The sequence below is a fragment of the Harpia harpyja genome, chromosome 5 (assembly GCF_026419915.1).
Source record: "Harpia harpyja isolate bHarHar1 chromosome 5, bHarHar1 primary haplotype, whole genome shotgun sequence".
NCBI lineage: Eukaryota > Metazoa > Chordata > Aves > Accipitriformes > Accipitridae > Harpia > Harpia harpyja.
This window is the reverse complement of record NC_068944.1, coordinates 1,141,849-1,168,422: the sequence shown is the minus strand read 5'-3', so window position 1 is coordinate 1,168,422 and position 26,574 is coordinate 1,141,849. Positions and strand designations below refer to the sequence as shown.

At 43.0% G+C, this 26,574-nt stretch overlaps 1 protein-coding gene across 2 annotated transcripts in view; it reads left to right on the top strand.

Moving 5' to 3' along the window:
• Window positions 1–26,574, top strand: part of GRB10 (growth factor receptor bound protein 10) — a 149,432-nt gene that overhangs the window by 52,117 nt on the left and 70,741 nt on the right. For both annotated transcript variants that reach the window (XM_052786984.1, XM_052786985.1), the window contains exon 3: window positions 9,650–9,743. In XM_052786984.1, coding sequence (XP_052642944.1) covers window positions 9,650–9,743 — 94 coding nt within the window. The remainder of the gene's footprint in view (window positions 1–9,649; window positions 9,744–26,574) is intronic.

The window sequence follows — 26,574 nt, the reverse complement described above, 5'->3', positions numbered from 1 at the left end:
TGTGGTCATTAATATTTAGGATCATAGGTTTGATCAGACGGGATAGCCATTTCTAGACGTAGTTAATTACTTATCTAGTGCCAAGGATCGCTCTTCAGGGAAGGAGGGGAGGGGTATCAAGCACACCCTAAATTGCAGCAATTGAGCAAGTTGGCTAGAAAGTGGAGAGATAAGGTCCGTATCGCTGATAGTTGAAGCAAGTAAGGATAGAAAAGTAGTCTTGTATGAAGTTGTTCAACACGACACTTGAAATTAATCAGATTTTCAGTTTGAAGACCTGAAGAACAATTTCATTAGCAATCTAAGAGTTACTTTGCTTGCTGGCGTCTGCTGAATTTTAATGGTCTGTGTGAGCACAGTGGCTCTTGCCCCACAGAAGGTTTGTCATTTTATCAGCTCTGTCAAGGGCTGTGAAGAATCATCTTCGCCTATCGGCGTTCAGACCCTCAGTTTGAACCTGAACCATCAAGAAGACAAAAGGGCATAGCACTATTGCCTTTAAGAAAGCAGACCCACATTCAGATGGGATAAATTCCTTTGCTCTGTGTTCCATGCTGCTTTCATTCCTTTGTTAGAGTTTCATCAGTCTTGAGTTTTCAGGGCTGCATAGCTGTAAGGGTGCATAGACTTGAATGTAATTTAGGTTTTCTGCCTGTGGTTGCTGCTTCCCAAAGTGTAGAGACTTGAATATCTATTCTTAAAGAGAATGTGCTTGTATGGAAATAGAGGTTCCTGCAGCCTGGGTCGCATCCTGTGTTCCCTCCTCCCTCCCCTGGCCTGAGACACACAAAGGTGTTGCAGCAGTGCCGGGTCCCAGAGCCCACCAGGTCATCCTTTCAAGCGCCGAGCCTGCCAGGGTGAACGCGGGCGCCATCAGCCTGCCCTGGGACAGACTGTCCAAGGCGGTTTGCAGAATGTCTCCCGTCCGCTTGGTGCAGGGGTGCTGTCAAAACCTGACTCCCAAAGCCAGTGCTCTTGGAAGCAGCTGGCCAGCAGCTCTGCTATAACTGGAGCTCTGGTATATCGGATGCCAAGTAGAACAGACGAGCTACCTTGTATTTCACAGGTCTGAGCGTGGGGAGGGCAGTGGGTTGAAAAGGATCAAATATCCTGTACCTGCTTTCTGCGTGTTACGACTTCCCCCCAAAGAGCACGAAGAACGTGTGAAGACTTTTTATTTTTCTAGTGCAAGCTAAAAGAAAATTTTGAAGGCGCTTTCTCAGAATGGACAGGTGTGTTAGCAGGTGCGTGAAATGCTGAAATTTTCCATTGCACCTGGGTAAAAATATTCCCATTATATTTCTTTTCATCTTTCTGGTGAGGAAGGAATATAGTCTGACTATGCACTTCAGAAACCTGGACAAAACGTAGAAAGTGACCCTGGTAAGGATTCTAGAATAGGATAAAGGTTTTATGAGCGACAACACATCATTATGGGTTGCGTTACTCCCTTAGATTGTGTGAGCACCATCTAGTATGGTAGTTAACACCTATGGATTGCTAAGTTCATTAGAGCCTTGCTGTGCTTTTAACTCAATTTAAGTAGTGTAATCTATTAAGTATCAGCTCTTTGATAAGAGAATGATGCAAAATCTCACTGAAAAGCCTCTTTAAAAGAAGAGGAATATGACATATTACTTTAGTTTACTTTATACTTTCTCAGGGTAAGAAAATAATTTTTTTCTGTTTAATTCCTATTGGTAAATACAATTCTCTCTCATAGAAAACAGATTTTTCAGGGACTTTATTGATTCAGTCAGTATTGACCAAAACCAAAGAGCTTGGAACATGCAGTAAATAAGGGTTTTGGTAGCTTTGTCAGTGGCAGTCCCTTGCCAGTGAGAGTGACTTGCTTTGGAGGTAAGGCTAACTTACAATTAAGTACAAGCTAAAGATACATTATCAGGATCTATGGGCACCAGCAGAAGAAACAGAATTTCCATATAAGCGTGTAATTTTCTACTGTGAAGAATTTGCTAATATAAACTTCATTTATTCAGTGGTGTTTTGTTAGAAATGAAAAGGAACCTAGTTTATGTTTTAAAAAAAGAAGCAAAAGTTACTTGATCAGAAAGTAACTGCTTCATTTTTCATCAGAAAGTAAGTGCTTTCTAGCTGAAGACAGCTCTAAGAAGTGATTGTTTTCACCAAGAACCTTGTGCGTTTGGGTTTTTTCTGTATTTCAAGTCTTGATTTTAGCTGTAAACTATGTAAACTGTCTCTAACAGCCACGGTGGTTTTAGTCTCATTAAAAATAGAACAAAGCTTTTAGTATTTCTAAGCCTGTCAGTTGGATTCCCTCCTTGCTAGCTGATTAAAAGACAGCAACCATGATGCATTGAATTTTCTTCTACCATAATAAATGGCAGTCTGGTCCAAAAAGTGCACACTGTGCAATACACTATCCATTTTCTCTGTGCAGAGTACTGGGAGACAGCTAAATTCTTGCAGAAGCGGTTAGTTTCTAAGAGAGGACTGGATCTAGTGAGAGAAATTTAATTTGACGTAGTTCTTGCCAAATTCTGGTTTCAGTAGTGTTGAAAACCCTGCTAATGCCAATTTTGCTCAGACCAGCCTAGAGAAGCTCAATCTGTAATGCTAGCGTGTATGCGTGCTGTAAAGTGTATTGCTGAAGCTGTCAGCTAGCATGGTATGCTCACTCCTGCCTTACTGGAGAAAAGCCTTTTATGAATAAACTGCTGCTACCAGATACTGTTGGAGGTTGCTAATCATGGTCCAGCTGTTGCCAGATTAGATTTATTTATTTCCTGAGGGGCCAAAGAGCCACTTTTTTTGAAAGAAAGAAGCTGGCTAGTAGCTAATTGCAGGTTTTGGCATGAAACAATACTGCCCTGCAATTGCAGTACAGTATTGCAATAGAGTGCAGTTGCAGTACAGATAATGACAATCACATAACTGGCAATACTCCTTAAAATGAAGGTGAAACACCTTCAGAAAAACAACTTTCCGGCTCAGCTATAGCAGTATATTGTATAACCATATCAGTCCATGTATTTAAGAAAGCTTTTTTTTTTTCCCTTGGTGTAGGAGAAGAAACACTTCACTGACTTGGGGTACACGCTATGGGGTTTTGGTGTTGACAACAGGGTCCAAACCCCCAGTTTTTTGCTGAATTGAAGGACTTTCTGGTCAGTGGGTTACTGAAACCCAGACGGGGGTCGGGAGAGAAGTTCCTCCGCCAAGGTCAAACTGGCAAGCCTTTCTGCCTTCCCCTGCATCATGGGATGTAATATAATTCCTGTGATTCATTTAACAAATTCCCTGCTGCTGCAGAGACATAGACCACGGACGCAGGTCTGTCTTGTCTGTCCGTCTCTCTCATTTTCCTTCTTTCTTTGCTAATTCCTGGTATGTTGTGTTTCTTGTGGCTGTTGTGTGGCGGGCTGGTAAGTCTGCTGAGGATTGCATGAATGCGTGGATAGCAGTGGGTCTGTGCGCCCTGTCAGGTTATCGCATGGTTTTGGTGATTTGCAGCACTGAGGATCACACGTACTGCGGTGTGTTGGGAGGAACCTGCTGCTGCCTCTGCTACTCCCGTAATCCCAAGCTGGGTTTGTTTGTTCCTGGTCTCTAGGGTTATCGCTCTCGGTCTTGATAGCCAGTACTGTAAAATCAGGAGGATTCCTGCAGTTAGTGGCTTTGCTACTTCAGGAGAGAGAGACCGACTTTTGACAAAGCTAAGTGGCTTTATTTTAAGCCCTTGTTTGTACAAGCTCTCTTAGCAGTGGGAATGCTAAAATTCTAGGTTCACGGTTACTCTGTTGACTTACTGAGCCTTTCACTTGGCTCTTACCTAGTCAAATGACTATAGTTAAGAGGCAGGAAACCTAGTTACAGGTCTTTAATTATGTAATATGTGGGTTGTCTGAGAATGCGCTTTAAAGTTTTTTGCCTGGTGTGCAAAGCCTGTTTTTTCTTTATTTCTGTGACATGTTAAGTGCTGGCCCAGGGAAGATGTGATTGGAGCTCTGGAAGACAATAAAAAAATATGAACTGTGTTTGAGTAAACTTGAAATCATTTGCAAAGCAGGGACTTTGGACAAACCCAAGAGATGTGCTCTTCCCTCATGACTGTACTTGGGACAAATTTCATCAAGCTCTGGGGTGTTAGCAGGCTGAAAATGCATTGTACCAAACAGCTATCTGGTAGGGGACTGTGCTGCTGTATTTAGCCACTAAGGCGGCCAGTGACTTAAATCGTTTAAGAAAGGAGTGTCATATGCATTACTAATTGATCAAGACTGTGAAGTTTGGATTAGAGCTTGAACATTGGTCTGGATCTGTCAGGTGGATTTCCTCCTGCAATAGCCTATGTGTTTGCCTTCACAGGGCTAGGAGTAAAATTGAGTGACAGAACAGAAATTCTGTGGATGGCTGTGGGTACCAGTAAGCTATAGGAAAGTTTACTTAAATTAATAGCTGCCTACTTGACGCTTACCATAATTGAGTCTGTTCTCCTCCTTGTACATTTGATGCTTTAAGTAAACCAAAGCTGCAAAATGATGGTATAAAGAAGCAGCATAGCTTAGAAAACAATGCAGAAGGTTACTTTACATAAATGCAAATAGTCTTTTGTTTGGGAAGTGAAGGATCATATGAAGCAGCCCTCAGAAGAAATGCTGCCTAATCTGTTTATTGCCTAAGGAAACTCCAGAAGCATGTTAAGAATGGCAGTACTGGGTCAGATAAAGAAATGTTCATCTACCTCTGTGTCCTTTGTCTGAGAGCAACAAGTTGCAGCTACAAAGAGAGTGTGTAATTTCTCAACGTATTTACTTCCTGCTTCTGGAGCGTGGAGCTGTGTCCACTCTTTCACAGCCCCTGGTGGACACCTCGTCAGTGAATTTTAATAATTGCTTTTTTTGGAAACCACTTACAGGTGAACACTTCGCGATAGTTTCCTCGGTCTGCGCTGGCAGCAGGTACTTCATTTTGCTTTACACGAGTTGCCTGACCAGAGTAAAGCTAAGGTGGCTCAAGTAATGACTTAGCTAATTTTCTCTTCATGCTCGGCTAGTTTTTGGACACCTCCCTTGGTGTGATAAAGTAGCACCAGCAGGTAGGCAGCGAGCTCCTGGCAGGGCAGGAGTGCCTCTGTGCAACCTGAGGCGTATCTGCCTCGATAGTCTCCTAAACCGCAGCGGGGCCCATCGGCACGTCTGACTTGACTTTCTGTTGTGCTGGACGGTGTACAAACATCAGAAGTATGTCATGATCTTAATTTGTCGCTGTGGGACTGCTGGCATGAGTACGCGTGACTCTTGCTCAATTGAACCTTTTGTTCAGGGGCATGGCTGTGTGGGTTTGCAGACAGCTACAGTAAATCCAAAACCAGGGACTGTCGTCTTGGTGGTCTGGACGTCCTCGGTCTGGCCGTGCTCCCAGGAGCTTCCGAGAAGCTGTGCTGCCACTTGTAGCCTTCCTTCATCTCGTAAACTTCCAGCAAGTGCTGAAGTTGGAAAAAGTTGAAGCCTTCAGTAGAAGGGGATTTCCAGACCCCTAGAGAAGGCTACTCTGTCTCTGCTCATGGCAGGTCTCTTTGTTTGCAAAGAAAGAAAGAAGGGAAGTATAGATGCAACTTTATTATTTGTACTTTTGGATCTGCTTCCTCCCTCCTCTAAGCCCTATTTACTTGTAAGATTATCCTAAATGACTGACTGGATAACCTTCGCTGAAGGGACCAGGGTGAGAGAAGCAGCAGGAGTAGAGTGGGAGCAACATGCTGGTCAGCCTAATGCTGTCTCCTACTGATAAATACTCTTCTGAGCTAAACTGCAGGTGGGAACTGTAGCACTTGGAGCTGAAGAAGTGATTAAAGAGCACGTGCAGACAGCAGAGCTGCTGTAGTATATGGCTGTCTGATTCTCTGATTAGAGCACCAGGTTTAATGTTTTCTTTGATAACTGAAATGCTTATCATGCTAGCACAAACAGCAGCAAACATTGTATGTCATAGTTGAAGGAGTGCAACTTGAAAGGCTTGGTTATAGATTGAAAAATAAATCCAGATTGTCCTGGTTACTGATATGTAGAGATAATGCTGTCTATGAGTGGACTTTGGCTCTTAATGCGATGCAAGCGTGTTGCACTTTGCGTCATGCAATGCAGGTTTGCAAAAGGACACTGAAATCTAACCTGTAATGATGGTGTGTTTGGCTATATGAAATGCAAATGCTTTAACGGACTGTAAAAAATTAACACTGCTTCAGATCCTTCTAGCACTCTTGCTAGTCACTCGATTAAATCATCCTTGGTCGCAGACGCTGGCTGACAGAGAAAATAGTACATGCAAACAAGTCAGCGAGGGCTAATGCTCAGCTAGCTTCTAAAAATACTATAATAGCTGGATGGTACAGTAAGTTAAGTAACATGCTTTAATTTCATATTGAGAGCATTTATTGGAAGAGGAGGGAAAGCTGGGGATTGAAATGCGGAGCAAACACATGACTTACCGGGAGCCCGGTTTCAGCGGCGGCGGGGGGGTCCTGATGGACCAAAGCAGCTGCCCACCTTGCTGAGGGCATCGGCCACGGCCCTGAGCCGCAGCGCGACAGCGAGGCCGCTGGCACGGAGCAATTATATAACTTTTTTTTTTTTTCCCCCTTTCTTCTTTTAACCTTGTTCCAGTGTCTGTCTGATCTCTGCTGCAGCTGGCCAAGTGCCACTGTTTGTGCACAACGGACACAAACAGATTCTGGAGGGGTCATGTGAAACTACCCCGAGCTCTTTAAATCGCACCGCCCTTACCTTTTCTCCTCTGCTGCCTGCATTGCTTTAACAGGTGTGGTTTTGTTTATGCATGGCTGTTGCTTTACTTTAGCACCTGGGTTCTGCTGGCCCTCAGCACCTGGAGAAAGCCTTTGGTTCCATGCCTTGCTCAAGCCGCAGGAGAAGTCTGCAGACTTTCTGGGCAGGGGTTTGCACCTGAAGAAACAGGCAGGGGCAGCAGCTTTGTGAGAGCAGCACCGGCAATCATTTGTCATTGAAACCTCTGCTGCTAAAAACTTCGGTATATCTTACCATGACCTTGGCTTAAGCTTTGTGAATGAGGCCTGTGGTTCTCAGCATCTTCTGTACAGCTGTAAGGTGATTCCAGAGAGGATGAATCTTATTCCTGTAAATTATTGGCAATTGCTAGTTAAAAAAAAAAAATCTGCTTTAATTGAAAAGTTATGGGCTTGCAGCCAGCTTGTAAGCCTGAAATAAGGTCTTCTCAGTTAAGCGTTCACATGTTACTGCTGTGGGAAACCCAAAGGTAGAGAGATGCATTTTGGCCACATCTCATCCTCTGTTACTGCATAGTACTGCACAAATCTTGCCTTCCACTAGGGACTTCTATGTCTCGGGACAACTGAAAACACATTTAGGTGTGTAACAAATAGCTTATAAGTGGTTTTTGTGTTCCACCTTTCATTACTGTTGGGATGCCCTGTTGCTCTTGCCAGCCGAAAGGCAATACGCAACTGCATCCACACGTTGGATGTCAGGACTTGTTCCCGGGAAGTGGAACTGACGCTGCTAAACTGCGTCAGCAGGGTTTTACCTGCACGATAAAAATACGTGATTTGGAATTGCATGGGGGGAAACGCACGAGGAAAGCTCTGCATTAGGAGGAAGGATGTTCTTCTGCTTTCTTCTTCATGCCTGTGATGTTCACCTCTCAGCCTTTGTACTAGGTTTGAAATAACTGAAGAGCAATTGACTTCAGCTTTAAGTTTTGACTGAAACTTTTCCTAGATAAACATCTCCTCCCCCCTGGTGTCCTTGGAGCCTTTGAAAGAATTATGCTAAACTTTCTGGGGAGCAGACTCTTAATTTTGTATGTGCTTTCTGCTTCCTGCAGTGGCCTTCTCGTGCTGCAAGTCCCAAATTTCCTGCCTGAATTTAAAACTGAGATGTTGTGGGCCAGGTCAGCGCTGGCTGTGTGGTATCCCAGGGAAAATGAGATACATCCAGTGAAAACGACTAGTGCTCCAAAAGTGGTAATAATGTTAGGATGCGGTTCCAAGAGATTTGACAGAGACAGGAGCTTATGAGTCGCTTGTTCCTAACACGTATTCAGTTAGCTCCAGTGGAAGAGCTAACAAATGTTGCCATGTTTCAAGAAAGTAAAAACAAGTACAGTCATGCTGACAGGAGGTCTGATTTTTTTTTTTTCTTGATTCTTAAGAAGCAACTAAAAAACTTGTGTGAGATTAGCTAGATGTGGCTCATGAAACAACAGCCAGTGTCACAAAAAGCAGTGGCAAGGGTGTAAAGAGCTGTAAGGGGAAGTGGCCAGTATGGAGGCAGAAGGCTGAGTGGTCTCAGTTGTATCTGGCATAGATAGATGGATGCCATATGTATCTTATCATATATTGTTTACTTGTAAAAACCTCCCTTGGTCATACCACTGTTGGCAGTTCTTGTCTTCTAAACGCCTGTGGGCTCCTGAATTGATCCCTGATGGTGAAGGCACTCAAGAGTGGTGCTGGAGTATTTGAATCAAAGCTCAAGTTATCTGCTGTTTGAGACAGTCTCTCTGAATAAGAGATAATATAATTTATTTCATATCCTGTGTAACTATATACAGTTCTTACACCCAAACACTACATCCATTATGGTTTTGAGCATTGGCTTATATTCTGTAGCTGGAAATGTTGGGCTGAGAGCTCACGGTTGCACACAGTTGAATTGCTACTCACTGCGTGCGTGTTATTGCTCTGCCATTAATTACAACGTCATTTGCTGTGAAGGTGGTTCCTATGTTTTCGACATAAATGCGGATCATGCTGTTGTGTATTTATCCCACACTTTGGGCAGGAACATGTATACAGTCACGTATATCACTGCTACAAGGTTTATGGGCAGTGATATATTAATGTAGTCAACTGCATGCACTTGCTTTTGTTTTTCCGGTATATGCAAAGGTATGCCAACTTTGTAAAACTGTGTACCTGCTCTAAATTTCCTTCTTATACTTCTAAAACTCAGTGTGACTTATCTTGCTTTTCTTATTATATTTTCATTTTCCTGCTTTCTCCTAGTCGTCTTTTTTGGCAAGTTCTGTGAGAAACAGTGGTATTTTAGACTTAGCCAAATTCAGTCTCTGTTAAAACTTCTTGAAACCTGATCTTGTGAGAGTTCTAGTATGAAGGAAAAAAAAAAAAAATACAGGTTGGCATCCAGAGCTATGGATGTTTATCTAAACTGAACTTCTGATTCCTCTTGAGGTTTGGTAGTTCACTACTGAATCTGTTTCAGTCCAGTTAATTAGTTACAAACCCCTAAGCCACAGACTTGGAATTAAAGAAAACAAAGCCCCAAGCCTCCACATAACTTGATGCAAGAAGAAACTTTTGTTAAACCAAGATGTGCATTTATATCACTGTTTCCCAGTTTGAAATGCAAAACTGATGTACAGATGAGCCTACAGCATAGTTATTGCTTCTGGATTCGTGCCACCTGTATTAATGTGTTAATCTAGTGTCTCCCTGTAGTCCCCCCCTCACTCCTGACATTGGTTTCTCCTTTCAGAGGTATGACAGGGATTTTTCTTTTTGTATCAGTGGTTTGGCTCTGTGCAGTGTAGCTTATAGGGAGTACAGAATGCCTTTTTTTGCTAAGAATTCCTGCTCTTCTGTTTTTAGGACAATGTAGATCAGACTTCGGCTCATGGTCGGCGGGATCTGGTGGAACCAGGTTTCCAAGAACCATCTAACCGCATCTCCCTGAATCACCAAGGTAAGGAACGGTGGGTGGGAATCCAGGCTCCTCGGCGGAAAGCCAGGGCGCTCCATAAGCAGAGATAGTTTTACCTCTATGTTGCTGTTTCTCCTTCTCATTTAAAAAAAAAAAAAAAAAAGTAGTTCTGGGTGGTTGGAGGAGGAGACCTGAGAAATAGTTTTTTGTCACAACTGTCCTGTGAGCTGTGGATGAAGACAGTGAAGAACTTGTGGTGCATCTCAAGCCTTGTAGCCCAAACTAGGATTGCTAGCCTGGGTGGCAGGTACGTTCTCCTGGTTTTAGGAGGGGGGAGGAGAGAAGTACTGAAATTGAAGTCAACATCTGTAATGTTAAATTTGCATTTGAAAAATCTTTGATTGCTATAAGAAGGGTTCAGGGCTCTGGCTCAACTTTAGGAGGAAAGAAAAGTATGTTTGCTTGCTTTGCATGATGGAAATCAGCTCATTCTGGGAAAAAAAAGTCCTGAACTAGACATTGTAAAATAAATCTTAAAAGTCTTTCTTTGCCAATATCTGTCTGTTCAGATACCTAAAAAAAGACAGTTACTATTATAGCAGGGACTTTTTAGCTCAGCTTTATTTTTTTGGCTTTGAAATAATTAATGATGGAGAGTGCCATCTTAACCAGTGAACTCCCTTGCTCTCAGGGTTCGTGACGGCTTAATTTGGAACCAAGTCCTTGAAGGTCATCTTCAAATGTTTCTTCAGTGCAACAGCTAATAGTATTGCAGTCAGTGCAAGGCTATGGAAATAAAAAAGATCGTAAACTTGTTACTTAAGCATGTCATATTTGGTAAATATTTTAAGTTTTCCTTTCAAAATCCAGCTGCTTCTGTTTGCCAAGGGCAGCAAGACTAGAATTTTGACTTGTAGATCCTGAAAACTATTTAAGTTTCATAAACAAAACCCAGAATGTAATAAGGATTGTATTTTAATTCACTCCCCTCCCCAAGTCTTCCAGTTTTTTAAAGCTTTGCTTTCAATTGAAGGTAACATGTTGCCATGTTATCCAATATAAAACTTCTAGTAGCGCAGGCAGTGTGTTGTGGCATGCTTGCATGCTTACAAAACAGAGTTTATAAATGCTATTTTTCATTCATACTAGAATGGTACTGTTACATTAATTTCACCTACCTTGGGATGGGCAAATCCTGGAGTAGATCTATACAGGTGACTTCTTCTGAACCTATTTGTAAATGCCCCCCTTTAATCAAGGGATTTTTTGGGGAGGGAGTGCATCCTGTGAGGTCTAAGTTCATGCGTGAGAGTATGTGAGGCTGCTGCTTATGAAGTCTGAACGTTTATTGAAGAGATAGGTAGTATTGCATTTTGTAGCCTGACATTTTCCTTATAGAGTAACACTTCATTTTCAGATCCTCCTTTTCCTCTATCAATATTGTAGTACTGCAGAAGGATCCATACAGTGTTGCCTGATGGGTGGCTCTGCCTCAGCTACTTTGATACAAATGTCTGTATGCAAACTGGTCCAAATTAATTTAGGAAACAGCTATCTTTAAAGAGAATGCTTTTTGTAGAGTTACTGGCTGTTTAAGGCCTGTTTATAAAGAAGGACCCTGTTAACGGTTTTCCCAATAGTTTCTGAAATAAAGATCTCTTTTGCACCCACAAATTTTGGGGGATTTTTTCCTACGTCAGCTGACTGACAGCAGTCAAATCCAGTATTTCTAGACTCTCTTTGATTTTGTTGCTGAAGTAGGTATTTAGCACATTATTAATCTTGCTTACCCCTGTGACCATGAAGCGCTGTTACGTTAGTGGCGTGGATTAAGAACTGAAACCTGAATGCCCAGAAGTGGTCTTTGATGCTGTGCTGGGCTGTAGTGCTTCTGTCTTTTTGCAGTGTTGGGGGGAAGTAACATGCCTTACAAGCATGATACCTGCTGCTTTGGTATCTTCTTGAAAGTGGAAGTGACCATAAGCGTGATGTTTTGTCATGTCTTGTGTGTTTGTTCCATCCAAGTGTGAGCTTGGACACTCTTTCATACACTCTTTCATAGAATATGAAATACACATTCTTGTCCAAGAACTTGGAAGTGCAAGTATTTTAAGAGCTGCCACATATTCCGGTAACTGATTAATGAATAGTACGTAGAAAAATATAATATGAACAGCTTCAGAGGGAGTTGTGACATGGTCTGAACTAGCTCCCATGCAGTCATATTAGTTACACAATAAATAGGAAGACTAGATTATTAACATAAAGTGGGTTTTTAAGTTCTCTGGCAGCCGTTTGCTTTTTTACTCTTACACTAAACTGTATTATCCCTTACTTTCTATCAAAGCTTTGCCGGCACTGACTTTGATGAAAGGACTAAACCTGTATCCAGAAGTAACTTGCAGGACCACTGGTTGCATTTCATAAATGAATCTGTTTGGTGGTATGTCTTGATTACATTGATGATAAAGACATTTGCAACAGACCGTGGCAAATTTTGCTTCCAGTTATATACAACATTACTTGCTGACTTCAGCTTACACTGCCTAGCAGATCTAAAGCTTTTGCTCCTGTGTTTCACAAGACTTTTAAGGAAAACTGACAGGCTTGCAACAAAGGTGTTTTAATACATATTTAACATGAGCAGAAATTGTGGAAGAATTAGAATTGGCTAAATATTTCATGTGTTAGGTGCTCTCTGCCTTTTTCCCTTTAGTGTACTGTGCCTTAAATGCTGCAGCTGAACTTTGAACAACCGTACTTACTACATTATTTTATGTATACACTTCCAATTCATCCCTGACCACGTTGCTCTGTGAGCGCAGCAGATTTGCCAGTTTCTGTTGAACATTAACTTATAGCCCTTTGCTTTTCACTGGGAGAGCTTTGGTACGAGCACTTGCAATTCTGAACCAGACCTGGCTTTCCACAGCCTATGAAAATGGTGATTAGCTTCCTCCTAGGCATGTGAGTCCCTTCAACACAAGCTGGCAAAAGAGCATTCAAGTGGAGACTGAGATATCCCTGCCAACTGTCCCTGCGTGAATAAGCTCTTTCTTGTGAAGGGTGTTTCAAGTACATGTTTCCTGCTGAATCACTCTTTTTACACAAGCAGATGCTTTATAACTGTTCAGCTTTTTATTTTAAAAGAATATCTTGTAAAGATTGGGGAGCAGAGAATACTTTTTGTAAAGGGAGGAATCTCTAAAATAGTCAGGTTTCATATGAAACATACGTAAAAAGTTGAGTGTGGATGGAATAGTATTTTTTCCTAGAAATAGTTCAGTAACTGCTTATGTGTAGGTATGCTGATAAACTCGCTTACCTTAACAATAAGTATTTTTCTCTAAGCCATTATTTAGTATTCACTTTTCAATGATTCTGCTAGTTGGGCAAATTTTGTAAAGGTACTAAACGCAGAGAGCAGGAACTAGGATTTCTCACCTCTATTCCCCAAAAGCTACTTCATAAATTAAATGCAACAGGAAAGAGCAGGCTTCATCCAACTGAAGAATACTAATATCCCCTGATGTAAAGGAACAGATACGCTTCAGCTACCTATTGAAAGTTATAGAAAGTTAACAACAGCCAGCCAGGATTTGGCATTTAATTAACAGCAAGTCAAGTATTTCTCAAGCAGTCCTTCCAGAAGCTGTAGTAAAGCTTCTAGGCATGGAGAAGAAAAATGTCTAAACTGTGGCATTTTCTGAAGAGTTCAGGAAGGAGATGAAGCAGCAATCAAAACAATTATTTACCATCTTTTAAAACACCAAGAGAAGGAGGAAGTGAGAGCTTGCATAGGATGGGACAGGTATTGTTATTTTTCTAAATTTTTTCCCTTCAGGAGTGGAGTGTGGAGATGAAGGAAACTGTAGCCGCCTCAGCCACGTCTCCCTTTGCAAAATATTTAGCACTCACAAATGTTCAGTATTTTGCAATGACAGGTTCTCTGCAGTGTGTAGCCTGCAGCGTCCCTACCCTGTCCGGTAGCGAGGGGCAGAACTGGGGAGCATAGTGGCGACTGTAGTCAAAACGCTTGCATCCACATGGCGATGCCATTCTGAGGCCCTTCGCAGAGGCGGTGGGCTCCAGCACTCGTCGTCCCTGTCCCATCCCAAAGGAGGCTGCTGGTTCTCCTCTCTCCCCGAGCACCCTGGCAGCGCAGCCTCCGCTCCTCCCGGTTGAGCGCGGCACCGCGCGGTGCCGCCCAAGTTAACCTCCGGAGTGTCTCAGTAGCAAGACAAGTCTCTCCTATGGATTTCCCTGTGCTGCCTGGGAGTGGCCTTGCCATATGAAGCGTGACAGCAAAATACACCATGCTACAGAAAACCGTAAGCCCAGCTGAACTTGTTTACTGTCGGACTTCGGGGGGGGTTAACCTGCCAGCCCTGCTACCGCTGTTTCTCATCTTGCTCTGGGTTTTTCTTTGTTGAGGCATGTTTCGGAGCTCATTTTTCTGTTTGTTTTTCTAGCAAGCAGCAAACAGTCCCAACTCTAGTCCCATCCGTGAAGCTTATGGGCAGTACCTTTTATTGGTACTTGACGTGTAGTTTTTGAGATTGTGCAGCTACTTCTTATTCAGGATTTCGAAGCCAGGCATAAATAAGATACATTCTGTCACCTTGACTTTCAGTGGAGGCATTAGATATGCAATTCTGGCACTTTCTGTGTGTGTGTGCTTGCGGGATGATGGTTGGTGTCTGTACAAATGTGTTTTGCCATGGGTCTGTGACGAAAGACTTATCTTCCTTTTATTAATGCACTCGCATGCAGCCTTCCTCTCCTGAGGCGCTCCCAGCTCTCGTTGGACTTGATGCTTTTTGTCGCAGCAGTTCGCAGACAGAGCCGAGCCGAACCTCTGACTCCATAGCCAGGTAGCTTTGGCAACAGAAGGAAATGGTGATAGGAGTTGTTTTAGCCAACAGCTGTCCTTTGTCAACAGCCAGCTCATCCTTTGGTCCTTCTTGGTTGGTCACGGTAGGAAATCTTGCTTACAGTGAGACGATGAAGATGCTGTGGTTGCAGATCAGTTGGCGTTAGGTTTCCCACCTGTACGTACAGACGACTTGTTCCCACTGCAACTGGAGGGATCCAGACCAGCTGCCAACTTGCATCGCACTGCAGCCTGCTCTTGAGGTAGATGCTCTCCTGTACCTCACTGGCTAGTTACTAATACATTAACTTTTGTAGAGATGCTAAATCTCAGCAGTGGTGGAAACTACCCTTCTAGCACACTGCCTGGGTCCAAAAAATACAAGCCCATGCAAATATGGACAGACTTTTGCATGAGTATAGGCTTAGATGAAGTATTATGATGCCTAAGATTTAGCCCAGAGAAGTAATCTTGTGTAGCACTTTTTCTCCCCCACTGTTGTTGTTACTTGCTTTTAGTATCTTTTCTTTTGTGTCTGCCTCAGGACAGGCACGTGAGGTTGAGGCGATTTCGTTATTCATTCTGTAGCTAAGGAGGAGCGTGTTTAGTAACAGCCGGTGCTCCTTCCGATACGCTTCAGTTGTGGGATCTGACTGGGATGAGTCGGTTATTTGGTGTATCAGAACTAACCCATGTTTTTGCAGAATCCAGCTGGTACTGAATTGAAAATGTAGAGTGAAAAACAGATAGTCTTGTTTGCATTGCAGAGACAATACTGCCAGACATTCATGAATTCTCATGCTTTGTATAAATGTTGTTGTCATTGTCCAGCCTTAGAAAAAAAACACCATTAGTGCCAAAAAGATTTACACTGACTACCCTTACGCAGAGAGCGGAGCCCCTGCTTGCTGCCTAGCTCATTACAGTACCTTTGTCTTGTTTTGGAGAAGGCTTCCATTATATTTGGTGATGAATCTTGTTAGCAGAGCTACTAGGAGGGCACTCATAATAGCTCTGTAGAAGTTTAACTTCCCTCATTATATTAGTTCCCAAACCTTTGGGCTGACAGAACTCTGGAAAAAAAAAAAAAAAGACAAAAAGAGAAGACAAAATAGGTTGGTGTTTAGTACAGATAATTTCAGAGATTTGCAGCAAGCTACAGGAGGACAAAATAGACCACCTGATTGAGTTTAGCAGGAAGACTCTGTATATAATAAGGCTCCTAATGAAGATTGAGTGAAATCAGTAAAATGAGAAGAAACAGACCAAAAATCATTTAAAATGTTGCATGTTCAGAGAAACATATTTGCAGGTGACAGATTTTCTTTTATTAGGTTTTTTTTTCATGTATCAGCTCTTTAGTATCAGTTTCACAAATCTTCAGTTTTGGACATACTTAAAATTAAATGTGTTCCTCTGAAGCCACCTGACATGAATAAAAAAAGCTCGAATATCTATCTCATAGTTGACAAGCATGGGATTTTAAGCTGTTTATAATTTCTCAGGATTCAGTGTGTCCTTCAGGTAAATTTCTCTGAGAAGGTAGGATTCAGCGCAGGGAAGGAGACCTCTGTCTTGGTTGCACAGGGGGCAACATGGTTTGCCTTGGGGCCTTTATACATTGGAATTTTACAAGTGGAGATGTAGAAAAAATCGAGGATTTTAAAGTAAGCCTAAAGCAAGAAGTATTACAATATTAAAAATTAATCTTCCCTATTTACATGGCTGGCAAAGTAAATTTTAAGTCTGTTTTCTTCCGTGGCCTATGGAAAAATGGTAAATTTATTACCAGGTTTGCAATGAACTTCTTGCCACGTTGGAGGGGAGATGGTTACTGGGGCAGAGTGGTTGCACTGGGCGAGCAGGTGGAGCTGGGCTGGGGAGTTGGTTCCTTGCTCAAGATCGTCCATGACCCGTCCCTCTGGGACTGAGGCTGTATGGGTGTATGACGTCTGAGAAAGGGGTTTGGTTGGTTTAAAGGGGTTTGGTTGGTTTTTCCTACTGAAGATAGAGGGATTGTGTTCCTCCACCTTCTCTTTCAAGATTTGTATCTCCAGTTATCATGGGCAGGGGTGGGGTGGGGGGAGTCGAGTCACAGGGTGTGAATTTAGGGTGATTAGAAGCTCGATGCTTGCTGTTACTGTTAAATTCTTGTCTAAAGCTTTGGGAGGGGAAGGTGTAAATGGGGCCCCTGGGCGGTGTGATTCTGTTGCTTCTTTCCAGATCCTCCTCAGAGCAAGAGGGCATTTCCCTCCCTCACCCCTCACGCCTTACCTGTTGGAGAACAAGTTAGCGTAGTACTAGTGTAAGCCTGAAGTGATGACTCTTTAAGAAACCCACCACAAATCAAATAGGGAGAGGGGAGGCACTGTGAAGAAGATTGCGAAATCCAACGTCCTTCTGAATTCACTTTTGTCCTTAATATTGAGGGATGTGCCTTTCCTGCTACCAGGGAAGCAGAGCTAAGGCGTCGCTGTCGGAGCAGCCGCCGTTGGCATCCTTTGGCCAGGTAATGGAAGGGGCGGATGGGGATGCCCTCCCTTCTTGTGGGGGGGGCGAGCGCTCCTGGGCACCCCGCGGAGGACTTTCTCCCCGTGCCGCAGCCGTGGCACCAGAACGGGCCGAGCAGAAGGGACCGCGGCCGGGGAGGGAGGCGGGTGCCCTGAGGCGAGGCGATGCCGTCGGCCACGCAAACGCTTTCCGCGCCGGTGCGGCTGCTGCCGTCGCGTCGGGGCCGGTGGCCGCTCGCCCGGCGCCCGTCTGCCGGCAGCCGGGTGCGACGGCCTCGCCGGGGGCTGCTGGGGGGGGAACGGCACCTCGCGTGGGGGAAACCGACCTGCGAGTCCTACGGCGAGACGATGCCGTTCGGGCTTTCGGGGTTTGGGGCTTGAGCTCGTGAGCCCAACGCTTCTGTTGGAAACGGCATGCTTGGGGAAATTCAGTGCCTCAGTAAATACCTACTCGTGATGAGGTGCTTCTCCTTGGTACCCGAGCTGAGTTCCTTTCTTATGGACTTACATCTTTCGTGAAGAAAAAAAAAAAGTCCAAAATCCTACAGGTAGCACGCTCTCTCCTCTGTAGGTGTATTTACTCAGCAACTTGTGTCATCCCCATCCTCTCTGTAAGCAGATTGCTAAAGCAACCAAGTGCGATAGATTCCAGTATTTTTTCATTGCTTTGTCTACTGATTTATTTACTGCCCAACAAGTATGGGGAGACTTGTGGTCTCAGGTTGTCCTCTGCCTCCTAGGCGGCTTATTTCTTCCGTTTGAGTTAATGAGCTTAGTTATCCCAAATGCCCTCTTCTAATTTAATCAGTACAAGTTAACTGTACAATCTTGGGATGAGCTCATGTGTTTTCTGGAATAACTTTTATTGCCTTTATGCTTTCTTTTGTAATCTGACTAAATTTGTACTGTCGAGATGTTAGGAGGGTGGAAGGATGGAAATTAATACTGTCAGCAAAGGCTGTTGTGATAGGTTCTGGATGACATTGTTAACACGGCTGAGTTGAATTCTTGCCTGTGCCACTCCACCATCTTCCTGCACATCCTTGGGTTCTGCATATTCTTCCCTGTTAGGGGGGCATGTTTCAACTGTATTTGGTTTTATGTAAGAAGCTTTTGAACCTTTCAGTGAAGGTGTTATAGCCAAATGTCAAAACATGGCTGTGGGCACTTAAAAATAGTCTCAGTACTAATGAGCTTTCCAGCTAGGAAAGTTGATTTATTACGTAGCCTAGTTTTTAATCATGCCATAACAATGGCAGTTGTTCAGTAAAAACAATGTCTCTGCAGCATCAGAATATTAACTTTGAATTCTGACACCTTAACCAAAATAAAATCCTAAATTTCAAAGGCAGTTTGACATGTAAAGGGGAAGGGTATATTTAAAGATGGAAACAATCCATACTTACTGCAGCTGTACTGCCTGTTAGGAAATAGTGCTTAAAAGAATGTTTTCAAAAGTGTAAGTATCTCTAATTTTTGAGATAAAAGTGCAATGTCACTATGCAAGGTCAGCTTTAATGGAGAGAGCACTGCCGTTCAGTATCTGATTACATGGAAAGCTCTAGGGCACTAATCTGGTTTCGTGACTGTTGTGTTCAAGTCTGAAATAAAGCCATTCTGCTTATTTGGATATTTAAGGGTGTCACCTGTAAATAGATCAGAAATTGATTGCCATTTTTCTGCAATGCACCTAATGTTTGGAATTACTGTGACTGATTGGGGGGGGGCTGTTTTCTTTTCTAAATCTGTCTACTTTGGTAAAATCTGTATCAAGAGCACAGTGTTACTTACTGTACATCTCTGTGCTTTCTGAAGGAAACGGGGGAAAACAGACCCCCTTTCCTATGAAACTTGCTTCCCAGAGCGTGGTGGCAGTGGTGTGGCAAAGCGGAGGCAGTTGTAGTGCCAGAAACTGCTCCCTGAATTCTTGAGACTGGCTGGACTTGAGCTTCGCAAGAACAGCCTTAGTTCACCAGTACATTTAGCAATTTTGAGACTAGATAAAATTCTTAGGGTGTCCCCCCCTGCAATGAAATCCATTTAACTCCTTCAGATAAAGCCCTGAGTTACTCCCACCCTTATTTAAAGCACACTGAACTGATTTGTGTCCTGTCTCTGATCAGCCACGCACCTTTGATCTCTGTTGTGATGGCAGATAATTTCTAAGGGCTGACACAATGCAGCCCTCTCGTCTGCAAACAATTCTGGGAGACGTGTATTCAAGTTTTAGGTTTTGGGGTTTTTTGTTTTCCCCTGACCTTCAAGGTTATATTTTTGGTCTCTATCAAAGTAGTGAGAGGGCGGAGAACAGGCAGTACAGCTCTTGGTTTCCTTCCATTGTTTGTCCTAAAGATAAAAGTGTCCTAAGCCTTGGTTTCTGTCTCTTCTTTCCAGTGCCTCAGGTGGAGCAAAATATAGGTTAATTTACCTTTTTATGAGCTCCATCCTCTAAGCAGAGCTTTTATCATCTTAGGAATGAAGACAAAAATTCACTTTGCTCCTCTTTTAAAAAAAAAAAAAAATTAAATAAAAAAATAACCAAGCAATGACTAAATCTGTAACATTTCCAGGGGTAAGAAACAGAATGAGGGCGAGGTGAGACTCATTCACAAGAGTGAAATGGGGCATATTCGTAATACAGCAGTTCACCCGGCAAAGGCTTCTGTTGCTTTAGGATTCCTTCCGATTCAACAACTTGATGCCCTCCCTTGTCTGTTGTTAGCTGGTCTTAATTAGAGGAAGAATTATAAATGCTAAACAAAAGTTGGCTTTGTACTTAAAAATCCAATGGATTTTAAAAGTTGGCTGACACTATTACAGCGAATTTAGGTTAAGAGGTCTGGACAAGTATAGAATTAGTTTAAGGTTTTAGTATCCTTTTCTGCATACTAGGACAATTTTCGGGAGCTTAAGTACTGGAAAACTGGGATTGTCACATGAAGATGTAGCACATCTTACAGTTGAGAGGAAAATGCCCAATTCAAGTTATAGCTTAAACATCATCTTTCTCAGAAATGCCTTTTCTAATCTGTTTATAAAAGAGATTGGTTCTGCCAGATGACTGGGAAGTTGAGGACTGCAAATTTTAAGATTTTTCCAGCATAGGAACGTATTTCCTTTAGTCAAGACAAACAAGTTGCACTGGAATGTGCTCATGGTCTGTATCAGCAAGTACAGCTTAACTTAGTTATGTCAAGAAGAATATATACTGTGGTATATCTGAAAAAATGGATGTCACTAAAAATACCTGGCTAATAAATTTCTGTGGTGTTGGATGAATGTGAAAGTAGGTTTTCTTAGTGGCAAAGTTGTGTTTATTTAAGTATCAACATGATTTTCTACGCTTAAAAAAGTGATTAAAGGTTCATGACTGAGGTCAGAGTTAAGATAGGAAGAACAGTGTAAAATGGTACATGGTTTGATTACAGCGACGTGCTGGTTCTTTCTGTAAGCCCTGCGTCTCTGCAGAGAGTACTGCCCGTACCCACAGCCCGTCCTCGCTGAAAGAAGGCGATTTGAAGGCGACGAGTGACCTCGGCCCAGCTGCCTGCTTTGGTAGCAGGGTCTTTGTTGGGTGGACGGTTCCTTTTTCACTCATTTTGGAAGTTGCGTGGGGTAGCAAACCTCCGAAGTCTGCACTGCGGGGTTGCACAGAGACTCTTACGCTCACATGCAAACGAGTGATTGCGGACTATAGCGGTTAATGATGGCAGCAGCAGACCGGACTCCCATGTGTTGTTAGTTAGCCATCCATCTGTACCTCGGGCAGCTATCAGCTGCTCCCAATAATTGGACTCAGCCGAGGTTTTGATGAAACTGGACCACAGAAATTGTTGCAGGACGCTGCTAGGTGTGCGTTTTTTCAAATGAGTGCCCAGAAGCGGCGATAAGCTCTCCACTCCACGACCCCCCCCAGCGGGAGTTGGGAAATACTTGCTGAGGTTGGCCGCTGTGCCTGTGCAGAGCGGGGCAAAGCGTTAGAAGCACTCATTCAACAAATTAGTTGTTACGTGGGATGAAACAAATCACTGTAGATGTCTACCTACATTTTCCCCATCAACAAAATGAGGATATTGCTATTGCAAAACTTCCGTCAAGTATATGGCTGAGATCTGCTTCATAGTGTGCATGCTATTTTCGAAGATGAAGTCCTGCTTTGTTCATGTCATTAAGTTGAGAGCCAGTTCTGAAGAGATGAAATCAAGATTGAAACGTGAACATGCATGAGATTTGTATCCTAATATATTGGGTAAACCATAGACTGTTACTTTGATATGGTGGGTAGTCTTTCTATGCATTGACTTGTTTGTATGTAGCATATGACATGGAAGTGGTGAAAAATAATGCAGCTTCTAAGTACTATAAATGTGCTTCGATTGAAGGTGCATAATTCTTGACTCACAGTAGGGAGGGCGTCAGTGAATTAAGCTGAAGGGTAGTTGATGCTTTCTCTTTGTGTGCATGGGGGTTGAAATCAAAGTTGGGAACAGTGACTAGCCTTGCAAGCTGACCTTGGAACATTTACTTAAAAAAAAAAAAATTGGCATTAAATGTGGGATAACGAGATAAGGGAAAACCACTTGAGGCATAAAGCATGGTGAAAAGCCATGGAGTTTAAGATGGTTTTAGTATGTAGCTGAAGTGAAACTATTGAAAGAGATGTAATTCATTTTCATTACTGTAGGAGCCGAGATGTCTACTAATACAGTATTTATGTTTGTGGTAATATCTTTCCACTATTGTGTATCTCTATAAACCTTCTGTTTAAAAAAAACCAACCAAACAAAGCAAAACAAAAAAACCCTCTCAACCCTCCCTCCTTGGGCCAGGATACATGTCTCCTGCTGTGTTAGGCTGGTGAAATACAAAACAGAGAGATCTCTTTCTGAAGAGCAAGTTTAGAGATTAATCTGGCAGATTGTTGGCTCCAAGGCAAATTGAGACTATCGGGGAGAAATTTGTTGAAGGCAGGGCTCGGGTGAATGCCTCCTTTCTTACAGTGGGGGTGTTTGAGCAAGAGGACTTGGTGATCGCAGCGCTGATGACTTTGCCCTGAAAAAAGATGTCCTTTCAAGTAGGCTGTTCTCAGACCATTTACATTCCCCAGGGTCTAGTGTCTCCCAAGGGTTTGGTGGTACAGCTGTGCTGGCATACTTCCTAATGTACTTGTAATAGCAAAAAAACCCCACTTTCTCCGAAGGAAGTTTATTCTAGTTTGACAAGTGAATTGAAATGCAGCCGTAAAAGCATTCTTAGACACTTATACTGGGCTAGAAATACAGATATTTTTAACAGGAAAAACAGTTGAAATGTGGAGTCATTTCTACTGAACTGGTTGTGAGCAACCTTTCCTTGTATTTCAGGCAAACGTGCAGACCTATACAGAGTAAGGGCAGTGAATTCAGGAGGTTAACGTTGAATGTTGCATGTGTCTCAGCTCCAGCCTGAAATGAGTCTTTTTGATCTTTGTGCCATACAAACACAGAGGAGGGCTCAGACCCCCGCCAACAGATCTGACACAGAAGGGATAGAGAAGAAATGCTTTCGCACTATTAAGTTGGTGGTTTCAAATCTGAGAGGTGGAAGAGAGATTTTTAGTGCTGTGGGTTAAATAGCTTTTAAATAGGCTTGGAAGAAACTTAAGGGTTAATCTACCCCCAAAACCTTTGTGGATATAGTGTTACCACTATGGATATAGCATGGGTTTGTGATCCCTTTGCAGTATTTTATACTTGTAATGGGTCCTTGTATATCGATTCAGTTGTCCTGGAGAAATGCTGCTGTTTAGCATACCTCACTTTATTCACTGACCTGATAGAAGCAATGTGAGTGCTTTTCACACGTTAAGGAATGCCTGCCTGAAAAACGTCGGTCAAAATACTTGACATGTCTCATGCAGGCATCTAGATTACTGCAAGATACATTTTATTGAGAGCGTGTGGGAAGAGAGAGTCTGTTAGTGCATCCTCAGTTTTGGAGGGGCCAAAAGACTAGCTAGTGAGGGCAGAATCGAGGGATGTTGTTGACAGAGTGGACATGTCGTGGTTTAACCCCAGCCAGCAGCTGAGCACCACGCGGCTGCTTGCTTACTTCCCCGCCACCCAGTGGGATGGGGGGAGAGAATCAGGGAAAAAAAGTAAAACTCGTGGGTTGAGATAAGAACAGTTTAATAGGACAGAATGGAAGAAAATAGTAATGATAATAGTAACAATAATAAAATGGCAATAATAATAAAAGAATTGGAATATACAAAACAAGTGGTGCATGATGCAGTTGCTCACCACTCGCCAATCAATGCCCCGTTAGTTCCTGAGCAGGGATTTCCTTACCCCCGTCCCTGGCCAACTCCCCCCAGTTTATATACTGGGACATGACGTCACATGGTGTGGAATATTCCTTTGGCCAGTTTGGGTCACTGCCCTGGCTGTGTCCCCTCCCAACTCCTTGTGCCCCTCCAGCCTTCTTGCTGGCTGGGCAGGATGAGAAGCTGAAAAATCCTTGACTTGGTATAAACACTGCTCAGCAACAACTGAAAACATCAGTGTGTTATCAACATTCTTCTCATACTGAACCCAAAACATAGCACTGTACCAGCTACTAGGAAGACAATTAACTCTATCCCAGCTGAAACCAGGACAGGACAATGTAGAGGTTAATATGGTAGAAAAGAGCGTAAGTGGCTCTCAGTGAAATGGTACCCACTGTGGTGAAAGAGGAAGATGGTAAGAATCTGAAATTTATTTGAATCAAGTACAAAAGAAAGTGTTGCCCTTCAGCTGATGCAAGATAACTCTCCAAATCAGTTCACTGGAGGTTGAAAGGAAGCCCATGTGGGATGTCCACTCTGGAGGACTGTTGGGGACGGAGAAAACTTTGAAGCGAGTTCTAGTGCTTTACATAGTGCAGAAGCTGGTAGTGCAGGTCTTTCCTGTTCTCAAGCCATATGTTGGGGTTTTATCCATTTTATGATTAGAGTTAAGAATGTATTGGTGCATAAAACACATCAGAAAACAGGAAGAACCTTCATTTATTTTCTACTATTAAAACTTTAAAATATTTTTAGGTAACTGTACATTCTGATGTTATGCTGCAGCTGCTGTGGCTTGTGCTTTAAGTTGTACATTTGTCAAATAAGGAAACAAAGTCTGTGCTTGTTTGTTTCTTTTTCTAGTCAGATGGTCCTCAGGTTCCTCTAAGAAAAGATTGAGGAACAGCAACGAAAGTATGTTTTCATTCCAAAGAAAATTCTTTTGAATTTTTCAAAGAGGAGTAAAATAGCAAAAGATAATACTGTAGTGTTGCATTATTTATGGTGCCTCTAGCTTTGAAAAAATCTTGCGGTGTTAAGACTGCCCCAAAATGAACTGGAACAGTACATTTCTGTAACTCTGATTTCTTACATAGTCTGTGAAGCACATATACTAAGCTTGGGGCTTGTATTAAGCTCACATAATAAGAGGGAGGAGAAAAAAAAAATCATATTTCATAGCTTATTAAAATAAGCAAGATCTGCAGAAAAACAACTCTGTTGTAATTTGGTGTCAGTTCTGCACTAAAATTTTTCACCACAGTGCAGCATTGTAACAATAAACCTCAGTCATCACTGTCTTTGAACTTATCTGACTGTGATAAGTAGTACAGTATTTATTTCTGCCTTTATGTAAACACGGTGCTGCAAGTGGTTCATGACAGCACTTCAGTATGGCAAGCTGTGTCATGTGAGGATACTTTAGAAATGCATAATTTCAAAGCAGCTGACATTCTTGCATTGAGGATGAAGAAGGTTGCGGCACTTTTCTTAAAGCCAAGAAGCTTCAAGGGGAAGATCTGAATTTGTTAATTTATTTAAGTCTCTTTGTGCCTATTAAAAACAACAAGATTCTGTCAAGCTAGTTGTATTTTCAGCTAAAAAAACCCAGACTTAAATGGGGCAAACCAGCTAAACAAAAAAAAAAAAAAAAATTAGCATGAGAGGTAGCTAAATTTGGAGTTCTTAACAGTAAGCAGCTACTTAAGTAATCAAAGTATATAAGGTGCTACTGACCAAAGCAATTAGTATGTAATTTCATTAATGGCATTAGGATTGCAGTAACAATATTGAAGTCTTTCTGTCCAAATCAAGATTGCGGGCAGTTTGTGACATGTACAACATGAGGTTAGAAGCAGTGCAATGTTACGGTATGTTACAGCACCGCTGTATGAGTGGATTTGTAACTGTGCAAGAAGGTGTCTTAAACCGGCTGTATATCTTGTTAGCACTCCTAATTGGTATACATTGCTTGCTAGTTTATGTATACGTGCACTTGTAAATTTTTATTAGCTTGTGTGTTTATAAGCATATATATGAAAAAAGGCTTCATGGGGGCTGCTAATTTTTTTGTTTATCTTTGCGATTCAGTTATGAGCTTGCTGCTATTCGACAGCAAAAGAGAATTACTCTTTTTGTATATGTTTTTGTGGTTTGTCCTTAAGTGGCTGAAAAATCCTGGAGAGCTCAGGCAGAGTAAAATATTGCAAGTCCCTCCGAAATCTGAAGTGCTGCAGATGACTGGTTTCTAAACTACAAGGTCTGCAACTCAAAGGCAAGTGGATGCTGAACCCAGGGACCACAGTTAGGTAGCTTCTATCCTCGAGAATTAACCATAAAGATTCTTCAGAAGACGACAATCAGTTTTAGAGACTAGGTAGAAAAAATAGGCATCGGAGAGTGAATCCGGAATATACTAAAGTCCGAATACAGGTCACCTCCAAGGCTAGGGTAGCATCACCGAAGAATCATTCGGTCAGGTAAGCGAAGCAGTGCGAGCTTGCTGCTGGGACACCAGTGGGTGTTACTGCCGCAGTGGCTAACCTGGCGTCGCCGACGTTAAAAAGCCATCGAGAGGAGTCCTTCAGAGCGTTAAGGCTTTACAGCGACACTTTGGCCTACCTTAAGCTCCGTCCTGTTCACGCGTTGCCTCTTTCTAGGTCTATAAATACGTGGGCGTGCTTTTGGCGGAGGAACCAGTCTTCTCTGCTTTTCTGGGCTGTACTTCAGCTGTGAAATGGAGCGAGGTCAGCAGGTTGTCGAACCTCTTGCAAACACCGAACCTGTGCCCGTGGGTTTTCGGGGCGTCTTTCCGAAGAGGAGCGGTGGGGGTGATTTCGGGAGCCGCGGTGCAGCACATCGGGTGCCTGCAAGCTCGTCGGAGCGTACTGACGACATCCTCGTTACGCGGGGTGAAGGAGATGAAGACCGCTCCATAAGGAGCGATGGTCCGTTAACAGAGTACCCCTGGGGGAAAACGTCTTGTGTCCCGCGTCCAGCGTTGTTTCGTGAGCGAGCAGGGAGGCGAGTTTAGGTGGGGGCTCGGGGTCCGCACCCACAGCCTGGCCAAAACCCACCAGGTGGAGAAGAGCAGCAGGCTGGCTTCCCAAAACCGTGGGGCACCCCGAGTACCTCAACCAGGAATGCACACACCTTGTGAAATCAGGCGTGGGGGTCTCGTAA